Source organism: Asterias rubens, chromosome 22, assembly GCF_902459465.1.
Source record: "Asterias rubens chromosome 22, eAstRub1.3, whole genome shotgun sequence".
Lineage (NCBI taxonomy): Eukaryota > Metazoa > Echinodermata > Asteroidea > Forcipulatida > Asteriidae > Asterias > Asterias rubens.
In genome coordinates, this window is record NC_047083.1 from 513,512 (window position 1) to 526,631 (window position 13,120).

Here is a 13,120-nt window from a genome sequence, read left to right on the forward strand (position 1 = left end):
TGGACACTTCGAAGGTACTCAACACACACTAAAATCAGTCAAGAGTCCAAGATTACTATCGTTTCCAGTTTTTATCTAGCGTGGGACAGGTACATACTCGTGGTTGAGATTTTCACTGCAAGTTATTAGAGCTTTCATCACCTAGATATAAAAAAAACCATTGGTGTCAAAGTTCATACACTTTATCTGTTTTTGGCCTGGGGTAAGATAAACATAGTTATGGGTAGATACAGATCATAATGGATGGATGAAGGCTTATCTTGATGAATTAGAGAGGGAAAGTAGGCTAAAAATGATCCATTTACCCTAAAAATAACAAATTTACTCCATAAATCCAAAGACGTAACTAAGTTACTTTAAAATCAAAATAGCTGAGCCGATATCCAAAGAGTTTATTCGTCACATTGATGATGTAATCAATGACGTCACTAGACATTACCAGCTTGGTAAAACTAGCTTCACATTCAAGCTAGTTTAAAGCAATGACGATTAAATTGAAACAAAAACTTGATGAAGACCCATTTTGGGGGAGATGAAACGTTCACAATTGTAAGACAACTGAGATATCTATATCATCGTCACAAGAAGAAACAAACTTGAAAACTCCGTATAAACTCGTTTCTCGTGCGAGATTCAACGTGACTTGGCAATTTTGCTTTTGTCTCAGCATTTTTAGCAACTTAGCTGATAGAAACCAGACTGTGGTGTTGCTGTTATCATAATAGGAGTCTGTTTCCGAGGGTCGGGTACTAGACCTTGGTAGCCTAAAATAAAAGCACCCTGAATAATGGCTGCTGAAAGATAGACGGGTATACTGCAAATGGTGAGTCACAATTATGTGTGTGTAAGTAGGACATGAACCTCTACAGTAAGTCAAGGAACTAGTTTAGAACTAAATTAGACCAAGTTGAGTTCAAACTTAAACCCGTGTCCGTATTGACGGCTTACGGCTTATGGCTACGGCTTTAGCATCACTTTAACATAAAGCATATAATGTCCATGTAACACCCTTAGAAACAGCCGTAGCCGTAAAACATAGACTGTCCAAAATACAAGCCGGACTTCTTTGATTCCAGAAGAGTTTATAATGACCGCTAAAACTAAGCTGCAGTTCATCTTGTATCAAATTTCATATTATTTTGTACATTATCCATCTTGACTACAAATTTGCAAGATTTGGATCAAACGGAACAATGAGAAACATTAAAACGGAAACTTACAGCGTCACAGGTTTCAACAAAACCTTTAATGAAACTTAAGGTCTGCTTCTATCTACGGTTTCTAAATACCAGCGCTAAGTTTTAATCCGTCTAAAGCCGTTAATGCTTAAGGATTAACAGACCAGATAATAACTGACTCTCGATTCATTAGAGAAATTTGACCAAAACACACATGTTACACAGATAACAATTGTGACGTCATCACGATGACGTAAACGAATTTGTTTGAGATCTTCAATTCAGAATCACGGCAGAAGTTTTGAAAGGTTCGTCCTTCAAGTTTAACATCTCATGCGGATACAGACTGAACGGTGGGAACAAAACAAACACTTCACTCTACCTCGTAATACCATACAGGTTTCTTAGTTTGTCTTTGTTGCCTCAAAAAAGAAACTACGTGAAGTGAACATCCAACAAGCCATACAAATAGGTATGGACAATTAGAAATGCAAGCTCAAAAATGGTATCACGTGATACAAAACCCACCAATCACTGGACTTCATGTCAACCCATGACCTTATTTGGTCTCCCGCACTTGATGTTTTGTACATCACAGGAAACTTACACCCACAAAACTTCAGATTATAAAATATCAATGGAACCCCTTTAAAGGTTTTTGAAATGTCACAAAGTTTTCGAAGTCGAAAGCACCTTTAAGGTTTGGGTTCTCATAGTAAGGAAACAACTTTCCCCAGGGGAGCTCACCCTAATGACATCGCGGAAATTGCCCTGCGCCTGTGGGATATGGCAGGGCAGGGTTTAAGATCGCTGGGATAAAACAAGTTGTGTATCCCCCTGGTTTAACAACCGAAGAGAGCCTATTTTACCCCACAGTCCAAATAAATGCAATTGGTGAGAGTTTTTGATTGGGCTTCATATATCAAGATTTGAAACCACGTGTGTGGACCGAGTCACAAACTGCCCGATTACGGATCTATTCGCCAGACTAAGAATATGAAATATTTCAAGGAATACTCTTTTACAGTACAGAACTGATTCTGATATGTTTCATGGAGACGCGTTCCTCAAAATTCCACTGCTTTACCCAGCAGCAATGCATGGATATAGTTTATAGACAAAAATTCAAAACTTTAATTTATAGATTTCTCCATCTTATAGAAAACTATTAGCAACAAATCTGCAGTTAAATTCAGCATTATCTTAACACAAACTCATGCATCAAACGAAGAGTAAAAACAAATATAAACAGAGAATTTCTTAACAAAGCTGCACCCCCACCCCCCCCCCCCCCCGACCATCAGCAAAGAAAAAGAAGGAACAAGTAAATGCCACAATAAAAATAATGGAATTTTAATAGCCGTACGATAATGAGAAGTCCTTGGGTCGGACTTCAAGAAAAAGCCTCCACCAAAGAGAGTCGGCCCAGCACCAAAACTGCCTCGACGATATATTTACGGTTTAATCATTAGAGTTAGATGCTTATCAATATTCAGTCGACTAAAATACTTTTGACATCTGTTGTCGCGATCTCTGAAGTAAGGTCGACCGTGTTTACTAGCATTTTCAGATTTTAGTTTTTTTTTAAGGGTATGTGAAAAGAATGACAGAAATGTATACTTTACGTAGAGTTTAAAGGCACTGGACACGTTTGGTAATTGTCAAAGACACAATATTCTCACTTGGTGTATCCCAACATATGCATTAAATAACAAACCTGTGAACAAAACACCTTGTTGCACAAATTTGTGGGCTTTCAGTTGCCTATCAAAAAGGTAGGAAATGTCTACAAAAAGTCTTTAAATATTTGAGTGAGAAATTACCTCTTTCTCAAACACAATATTACTTCGGAGGGAGCCGTTTCTCACGATGTTTTATACTAAGTAGCATTTTGGTTATTTATGTTTATTGATTCTAATGCAAGCCAAACATAGTTGTAGTATAGTTGATGTCTTTCAGGTACGAGGGTTGTTGGATGGGAAACTTTGCTCTGAAAATCTAGCAACAAAGAGAAAAATCTCGCCCTTATTAAAGGAGAATCTATTAAGTTAAATAAACCGTCTGTACAATGTACAATGTGTTAGGCTCATTTGGCATCGAGACTTCATGTGAATTTTGGGCAGTTAAGGACAAGGGTTGTCATGTAGCCTCTGCTACCAGGCGGTGAAGCTACAAGCATCTGCTTCCGTACTTGACACTTCTGGTTTTTGAATTGCTACATTCGGGAAAGGCAAGCACAAGGAGACTCGTTTGTTTCAAAGTACATCCTCGAGGTCAACAATTTTTGGGAAGAAAGAACAAAAGTTCAGTGAGTTTTCAAAGTAGAAGTGGTAATGTTATGATTTCTGTCATTCAAACTCAACCCTCGGATAACGTGTCAAAGAACTTTAGTATAAGACATACGTTATTTTGTTTATTTGAAAAGAAGGTTCAGGATCGATAAAATATAGGTAAGTTTTTAATAATTCAGTACCCTGACAAAAACAAAATCAACTTTGGGTGTTCCATTTTGTGAAACAACAGAGAGGCATTCAAACACACTATCAAAAATATGTTCACAATCGAAAGCACATCCGGAGGACACGTAGTGATAGTTTTGTTCTACTTTATATTCGACTTTATAGTCGAAATATATTGAATACTCTCAGTCTGATAATTTGATCGGCAGGTCTTCTTTTTTAATATTGTATTTTTCATCCATGGTTTATTCTTGAATTTAGACTAAAATAAATCAACGAATGAACTCATGTTTCTGTATACAGTTCCCCCCTTCATATAAAAAGAATTGTTGGCCAAAAATCCCTCGTCAACTCCCAGTCATCTCATACTGCGTAACTCGAAGAACACTTAATTATGGAGGGCTTTTGTGGTGACATTTTACGAAAAGAGATTTGCCTCAAGGTTACGGCCGAGCCGCTTCTGTCCGCGTGCTCAGCTCTCATGGCCCGCCGTCTCTATCGCCACACAGACGGTCGCAGTTACACGGGAAACACGCTGATTACATTCACACGTGCGTGGATGACACGGAACGCTGGAAACCTAGTCTTGTATAACGTATTTTCCACAGACTGTTCGTAGAGTTTTAAGTTTGACGTGGGAAATGCACGGACTTGATTTAAGCTACGTTGATCACTAGGGTATTTGCGATACCTTCAAGATGCATATTAGATTTAAATTATACCATTATTTCATCTGGTACACGTGTTGTGAATATGATGTACCAGACATGCTTGTGTGGCAGGGATGGTCGGAATTCTTTGGCAGACAGGTTGGGCGCAGAGACAAATTATCAGCCAAATTGTTGCTCATTACAACGTTATTTGGAAACAAATTGAATGTTATGCTTTCTAACCCAGCTTCTGTCCATCTATTAAAACGATTTCTGTTTTTTAGACCACTCTTACAAAATATGGTCATCAGAAAACAGTACAGATGGACAACGGGGGATTGCAATGGAATCTAAATTACTAACACAAGACCAAACTTATGGCAACTTTGCCTCATCAACTTTGTATCATACGTTGTGTGATAAACTTTAGTTATTAAGGACATCTTAAAACGTATGCATTAGAGGTTTCCATTGTCATACGTCATACTGTTGTACATACTGTTGAGAAACCTACACGGATATACTATGTTTAGCTTTTCATAAAGGGGCGAAAATGTACATGTAATGTACATTGAAATCTAAATATTCTTGCTTTGTTTCCCAGGATGTTCAATAATGACTAAACATAACCTCTAGCTAACTATGATTTATACAAAAAGAGTAAAGCACCACATTTATAAGCTTGTGTGTATTATACAATTCAGCCTGGCTACGTCACACACGCTGTAGCCATTTAACCTATTAAAGTCTAGTATCCTGTCTCTAAACATTCCTACCTGAGTGATTTAAAGATGGAGAATTAACTGGATTACAACCCAATCCAATATAAGCACCAGGTTGTTCATTATCTTTGGGTTGGATTATAGTGAAGTATTATCGATACCCAGATTGGGGTATGTTGTTACAATAGTATACCTCATTACGGATACATAATTTGGTTGAAAAGATCCATTGCATTGACTGCCATCTTTGATGACCAACAGTATACGCTTGAAGCGCTGCACACGGGCAATCTCCAAGAAGAGAATCCATTCAAATTTGAATGTGGACTTTGTTTTGGGAATCGTAAGACATTGTTTGAGAAATCACTTATAAGCTACCAAAGTGGTCCTGTTGCATGCACTGCAGTTGGATGTGTCCAAGTTGCCTGTAAAAGTTGCCTCGTGCGAAACGGCACAAAGACCGTGGGGAGAGAAAACATTTCTTTATCACTGGCTTCAATGACGTACGAATTCGAAGGGTAATATTTTGTTTTCAGCTACTTAATTATTTCAAGATTTCTTCTTTTTAATCACATGTGAGAGTTGATGAAAGATTGCTTCAGCTTGAGCACCTCCTCAGCCAATAATCATTTCAAATAGTCCAACTTATCGATTCTTAGATGTATCTTCCACGACATGTACAGAAAAAGCATCAACATCTGAAATGAAATTACCTAATTCCGACTTTCGCCTCCCACCGGACTTTCACCCAAATTAATTCTTCACCTTTTCTTAATTGGTCACAAGCCGCACTCCGAAGGAGTGATGACGAAAAAGGAGTTCAATAAAAATAGAAAAAAAATCCCTCCCTCGCCTTACACCGACTAGAAGGAAACTGAAAATGAAGGAGTCATTTAAAGCAATTTGCTGCAATACAATAACGTAGTTATGGTTGACAAGGTTAAGGGATTTATTGCAGGGATATAGGGTGATCCCATTTAACAATTAAGTGCTCAAGCACCATGCAGAAAGAGCCACTGAAAAGAAGACCAAAACGCAAGTGATTATTTCTTGGGATGTAGCAAGCTATACGCAGCAATTTTGTGCAGCACTTTCCAGCTCTGAGGTCATTTTTTTTTTGACAGAAAGAACCACTGAAAAGAAGACCAAAAACGAAAGTTTATTATTTCTTGGGATAGCAACATTTTTGCAGCCATTTGCAGCTCTGGGTTTATGTGGCAGAAAAACACACTCAAAAGGAAGCCAAAAGATTGCTTTTCTTTGTTTTTTCTTTTCTTGGGAAGTAGCGAGCTACGCAACAATTTTTGCAGCCATTTGCAGCCTTTATATACCAGAAGAAAAGAAGCGAAAACTCAATGTATTTAGACAGTAATTTCCTTTCTTGTGACTATGGCAAGCTGTGGTACATACGCATCAATTTGTTCTATACGTTGGCAACCGTCCGCAGGTATAATAAATGTTTATTGCTGGTGGGTTTTTAGTGGACATCAGGGGGCGGTTTATGTCATTCCAGGGCGTGTGTTTAACATTTGCCTGGTGCCACACTCTATATATAAATATAGGAGGATACAATACGACTTACACTCATCAATAAGAAAGAAAAAATGTATATAAATGAACAAAAGGGTTAACTCGTCAGCGTTGTCTCCCCCCCCCCCCGCCTTGCCCCTCTTAATGCAGCCAGGGCAAACCCACTCTCTTCTAATCCTTACCCATTAACTACGCGCGATTCCAGGATAAAATCCATTAATTGAATTATTTGGAGGTGCTCCCAACCAACGTCACTTATAACCGCCGGTCTGCGCGGCCTTCAAGGGTTATAGAAGGATTAGTTGGTTATTTCCCAATTTAGCGTGGAGACAACGATTGTTCATGCCGTGGATACAGCACTATCGGCCCCACGGGCACATTTCCTTCGTCACGCTGTTTTTTTTTTTTTTTTTTTTTTTTACTCATGATAGAAATGTCGAACGGTAAATCATTTGATGGGAATGTTTGTACACAATACTTTCGGCATTATCGACTCGCTTAATTCGAGATGTGTTGGTAAGCTTTGACAATCCGAATACTAGCCTGCGGACTGTTAAAGAGAGTGTTGCATTCCTATATGGAACAAAATCCACTCTACTATGATCGATTTTTAATCGAGTCTGGTATTCGATACTGTATCCCGATAATTACATGCCCCCATTTTTTTTTCTAAATTCAAAAAATGCAGCTTTTAATTGAACAAGAATACATTTTTGACAAAGACATCAAGACGTTAACAGGCCTGTAATATTCACGATACAAAATCCCCGTTTAAGATCAAGTTCCCTCATTTGCATATCGATCACGAAATCAAAATGGCGGCAGTATTCTGAACCTTTGTCCAAAATGGCGAGCAGGAAAAAACAAATTAATTTGACGTAAACATAGTTTTTTATATATATATCTGCCAACTTCCTGTGCAACCCAAAAGAGGACCGGTGACACTATACAACAGCTGTAACTTACAAAACTTCTATCTTTTCCCATTACATTACCCCGAAGTGCAATGATTCTCTTAAAAAAGGTTTATATCAAAAGATGCTGCACTCTTAACCAAGTAAGTTGTATTCGCCATAATTGTAACAGTGACTACAAATCGTATTTTATTTATGGTTTATCTAATCTGAATAAAAAACAACCAAGGGTTCGACAAAATTCAATTTACAGTTTTTACAGAGTTAACATTCAACAATAATGTTAAATCCATACGCAAACACAAAAAGTATATAGTTTATCAATAACGATGAATTTCTGGGGCAGTTTTTGTCTGCTCACAGTGACCAAACCCCCAGGGGTCAGACTCTGGCTGCCCCACAGTGTTTGTCACAGCATGTGGCACATACAACATGCAGTGATTCTTTGTTGTATACGAGTCAAGTTCAATCTAAGTGTCTTGCAGTCTTCACAAACACGGGGTATGTCAGGCCGGTGGTCCAGATCAAGTCTATATTTGGCTACAAAATAGGAGATCCACGATTGAGTTTTGGATTTTGTTGAGGGTCATGACAACTCTATCTGTGTCCTACAAAAAGTGAAAGTTCACAAATGGTTTGTACCTTATTCTAAATACACGTCTTGTAAGAATACAATATTATCATGGGATGATGTGAAGTTGGGATTACAAAATAAAAACATTTCAAAAGTAAAACAGTGAAGAATTGTCAAAATGTTCTCTTGTGACTCCAATGACTGATTGAGCTTAACTTTCACAGGTTCGTTATTTTTATTTTTTAGGGTCATATAAAAAGAGGATACTGGTATTAAACAACAACCAATCTTGTCCCCTGTGCTTGAAAGTGTATACACATAGCAATGTTATAGGACGAGTCAGTTTCTATAGAAGACAATAAGTAAATCGAAGTAGTATACATATCAAATGCATATCAAAAAGGAAGTATCACATGCTTACATAAGAATAGCATTTTGACATATCAAGAGAATTTTTTTTTTTTTTAAATTGGGTTAAAAAAAAGCTGTTTTAAAAACCCCAAATCACTTCAATATTGTTCCATGTTATGCTTCGGGGAAAAAAAACTACCAAATTACATTGAAACATTCTTACAAATCTGAAGACTACTTTGCCAGTCTAATTCCAACACAGCTGGATGGGATAGAAGTAGCGGACCAACCGGATCGCTGTAATTATTATCTGGACGTTGGCCTACATCCCTGTATCGAATGGGGTCTATGCACTTTATTGCCTGAGTAGGATTTGCGGCTTGAATGTATTGGATTGAAGGAAAAGGGGGTCAAAAACTAATTCTTGATCCCGTCTCATAAATCCTTTTAAATGATTTTAGATCGATCTCTACCACAAGTCAAAAAAAGAAGAGAGAAATCTTTGCAAAGTGGATTGTTGATTACGAATCAAAGCTGGAAGTGGGAAGTGTAACACCTTAATGTACACAGCTTAACAAAGCACTGACCTCAAAAATCCATCAAGATTTCTAGGTTAGGGAGGCCGTCTTTAACTAACCCCCATTTACCGCCGAGAAACAAATCGCTCAAGTTTCCTTCCAAAGTATAACACTTGTGAGATAATCAAATCCAGAGTTTCTTTAATACGAGCAAGTAGTAACGTTAAGACAATAATAATGGCTACAAAACTACCGCGGAAAAAACACTGTTTCTTCCTCCATGTTTTGTTACCTAGCATTCTCTACTACTTTTTCTTCCTCGATTCCTCCAATATTTAAGACATATTTTCTGTTTCTTGTAAAAGTTAAACACAGTGAGTGAAAGCAGCCGTTTCATGTTGCCTTGAGGCAGAATGACCGAGCTCCATGAACCCACCATTGTTTTATTGAAGGGTTTTGGGGGTAAACCCAAAAGAGCCCTGGCGAATTGTCCTTCATTTAACCTTTTTGCACACCCTTGAAATTGGATTTTTCCCCAGCCGGTTGGCAAAACTCGTCATCGTGAGAAACTTGAGCTTCTTTGGGGGAGCCGGAAACTTTGCAAACCGACGGGGTTATATTTACTTCCATGCGGTGAGTAAGAGTGACAGAATATAATGAAATTTATGAAGTGGTTCCTTAAAGTGGAGGACTGGTTAAAAAAACCTGAAACATACCCACAATATTTCTGATAGCAACTTTAAAAAGATATGGAAGTGAAGTTGGGAAGGCTAGTCTAGTCTTCTTATTATGAACAAAGCACAACAAACCACCAGATTTTCAGAGCCAGAATGTGGCATTTCATTTAGTTCATTACAATTATTTAGTTCATTACAATTTGATTTGAGTTTTACATTCACCGCCATTGCCAAGTATCAATCTTTCATTGGTCAATTGCAGAGTTTGAGATCAGCAACATGGCGGCCTAAATAGCCTCAGAACATTACACAAAACAAAGCACAATAACGTCTTACTTCTCTTCTTTTTTCATGGTGGGTTGGTGAGATGGAGAACAACTTTACCTTAAGGCTTTCGAGTCTACCATCGAAGACAAACTTACACTTCAAAATATTTTCTTTAATTTCCTTTATAAAAAAAGATGATTTGAGAGAACACCTAGGGAAGCAACCATGGGTGCCGCAAGTTGATCCGCCCCTATCGGGTGTAGCAAGCACCAGGGTGCCATGTTTCATTTGGTAGGAGTGACAGCTGATTCTGTTATTTCTTGCCACCAGGTGCCAAGACTGGAGATCAATCAAGGGGGACTGGGTTCAAAGCAAACCGGCAGGGACCCGTGTGTCTGGTCGTGGTGCTGTGAAAACACCACGGGGCTGATCAAGCAAGGTGCAAGATATTTAATCATAAGAATCCTCCATCCACGCCTGCTGGCTGGTATAGACTGGGGTTGAGGTAATTTTAAAATAACTTAAAATGGTAACGTTTTGACCGGGTGCTGTCTTGGTGGTACACGACAGTTGAGTCTCCTCTCACAATCTCAAAGTTATTCTTGATTTTTTTTTTTTTTTACCGAGTTGAGGGATAAAATTTGAGGGTTTGATCGGAAATATCGGATATCCTGTGAAATAAATCTTGTCTTTAATACCTAACCACATCCCGATTCTATCGTGGGTTGTCGTGACGTATCTTATTTATGGTATTGCGAATGTTTGAAACAGCTGCAACAAGATGTGATGCAACCTTGAGCTGAGGTCGCATCATGTTATCCATTTGACTCAAGTCTAGATCCCTGACTCATTACATAGTTGAGGCAATAATGAACCATTTTTATTTTGTTCTATTGCAGAAGATGCGTTAACATAAACAGTTAAATCAGGCAAATCGTGCGCGCTTCTATTTTTGTCTGTCGCAAAATTTAAGCTTTCCAATTGGTTGGTCTAGTTATTGTTGCCATACAGGCTAGTCACATGGTATTAATACTATTTGTTAACGGTTGACAAAGAGGGCGTGCACAGTGGACACAAATGACAAGAGAAAAAACATTGTCCATGTTATGTTTATATTATGGTATAATGTACACAAATGGGCCCTACTTAATATTAGGGCTACTTAAGTACAAAAATAAGCTAGGCAAAACAAACAAATGCTTACCAGAATAAGGTATCCTGCTCATTATGGTATCCTGCTCATTATTGCTAAGTAGGAATTTTCCAAGCAGGTTTAACTGCTTAGGCAGCTCTATAAAACTGGGCTAAGTTCTGTGTGTGTCACTAAGAGTTCTTTAATTTCGTTTTATTTTAGTTTGAAACGGCAGTTTTGGCTTATTCTGGCGGGAAAGATAATTTTGAATGGTAGTCTTACCTGCACACGTGCTTCAGTTAGATCACATCTCAGGGCGAGCTGCTCCCTACAATACACGTCTGGATAATGTGTCTTCTGGAAGACCCTTTCCATCTCCTCAAGTTGGAAGCTCGTGAAGGTTGTCCTGTTTCTTCTCTTCTTTCTCTTAGAGGCATCGTCCCCCTTAGAGCCCTCGCCATCCTTCCCGTCATCACCTTTATTGTTGTTATTCTCCTCGGAGGATTTGTCACGTGGACTACCGGCTGAGGCGTCGTGCAGGTCGGAGGACTTACCGCCTGCCGTTCCGACTCCGGAGGGGTTGACGCTATCATTGTCCTTAACGGACTCGCCGATTGGTGACGTCAGAGGTGTCATGTCTTTGTTATCTGTGAATGTAAAATTACCAAAGAAAAAAACGAAACAGTAAATAAATTGCATCTGACAAATGTATTCTTGTTTCTGATTTCAGTCTTCAAAAATTCTTAAAAGTTAGTCAAATCTGAGAAGGTTGGCCATATGTTGCAGGGGTTATAAGCTAAACCCTGAACCCTCTTCAGTTATTTCACCAGCTTAGGGGCTTATGAAGCAAAAGGTAAATACGACTACTGTGTACAGCAACGGAATGAAAAACTGTCCACGCCTGGGTGTAAATTGCTTAGAAATTGCTCTTCTCTAGAGTTTGCTAATCCACAAAACAGATCAAATGTAATGCAGCGTAGCACGCAACGACGTGTTGAGGATACCAGGGAATTAATGATGCTTCACGCTCAATCTGAAAGTGCTATGACCAATTGGTGACATGAAGAGAGAAATCGTAGGGGAATGTGAGAATGGGTTTCAAGACGTAATGGCGGTGAGTTGGGGAGCAGAGTGATATAATGTACATAGTAGTGTTGTGTTGGTGTTATGTGGCTTTGAATTGGATAGCAATGATATCACTAAGGTAGTGGTGTTGTGTTGGTGTTTGGTTGGTGTTTATTGGCTTCGGGTAGGAGTAAGCAATATAATATTACAAAGAGAGTGGTGTAGTGATAGTGTTATGGTGGCGCGGTTGGGAAATCAATGTATAACTTAGTATTGGTGTTGTGCTGGTGTTGCTTTGGGTTTGGGAAAGGAAATTATGTTACAGAGATATTAGGTTGTGTTGGTGTTAGGTTGCTAGTTGGTGGGGAAGCAAATGCACCATACAAACATTTGCGTTATGGTATGAGTGTTGAGTTTGGTTGAGTTATTGGTGTAGGCCTAAGTAGGTGTTATGTTGGTTATGTTAGTGGAAGATTGTACATGTTTGTGTTTATATTTGTTGTTGTCGTTGTTCAAGGTTGTGGTTTAGGAGCCCTATGTGGTAAGGGTGATGATCAAGTGAAGCCGCCTCTTCAAGATGGTAAAACAATTTAGGGGTTCCTCTTTCCCCACGTGCAGACCCGACCCTCAAATAAAAAACAACATCCTAATAAATAATAAACATGTTATAACCAGAGTACAAAAAGACCAGACAACAACGTAACAACTCCTAGCCTCCAGTAATGCGTTTTGAAAACAGCGATCTCGTGCCGAGACCATAGAGTACCGCACGCAATCAAAACACCGGGACTCACGTCTGAGAAGACCGTGGTGCCGCAGCTTCCATCCCCCGGGGGAGATGCACTTTCACTCCGGTACAGCCGACAGCTAGCATCGGTCCGAGGCACGGACGCCAGCGAGCACCCCCAGGGAAAATGAAATATACCCTGAGTTTATAAGAGTTGGCCAGACGATGTACCCAAATGTAGGTACCTCCTTGACCCTTGTTTGGATACAAGGGGTACAAGGTCTCGCCTAGGGGTGTCAAGGTCGTTACCCATGGGTCTCCCAAAATACGACAAGAAAGACACCGTGGGACTATAG

The 13,120-nt window shown here is 39.1% G+C and overlaps 1 protein-coding gene across 5 annotated transcripts in view; it reads right to left on the reverse strand.

Annotated features, from left to right (window-relative positions):
• Positions 1–13,120, reverse strand: part of LOC117305306 (ALX homeobox protein 1-like) — a 48,871-nt gene that overhangs the window by 19,462 nt on the left and 16,289 nt on the right. For all 5 annotated transcript variants that reach the window (XM_033790160.1, XM_033790158.1, XM_033790157.1 and 2 more), the window contains exon 2: positions 11,255–11,619. In XM_033790160.1, the coding sequence (XP_033646051.1) occupies positions 11,255–11,619 (365 nt within the window). The remainder of the gene's footprint in view (positions 1–11,254; positions 11,620–13,120) is intronic.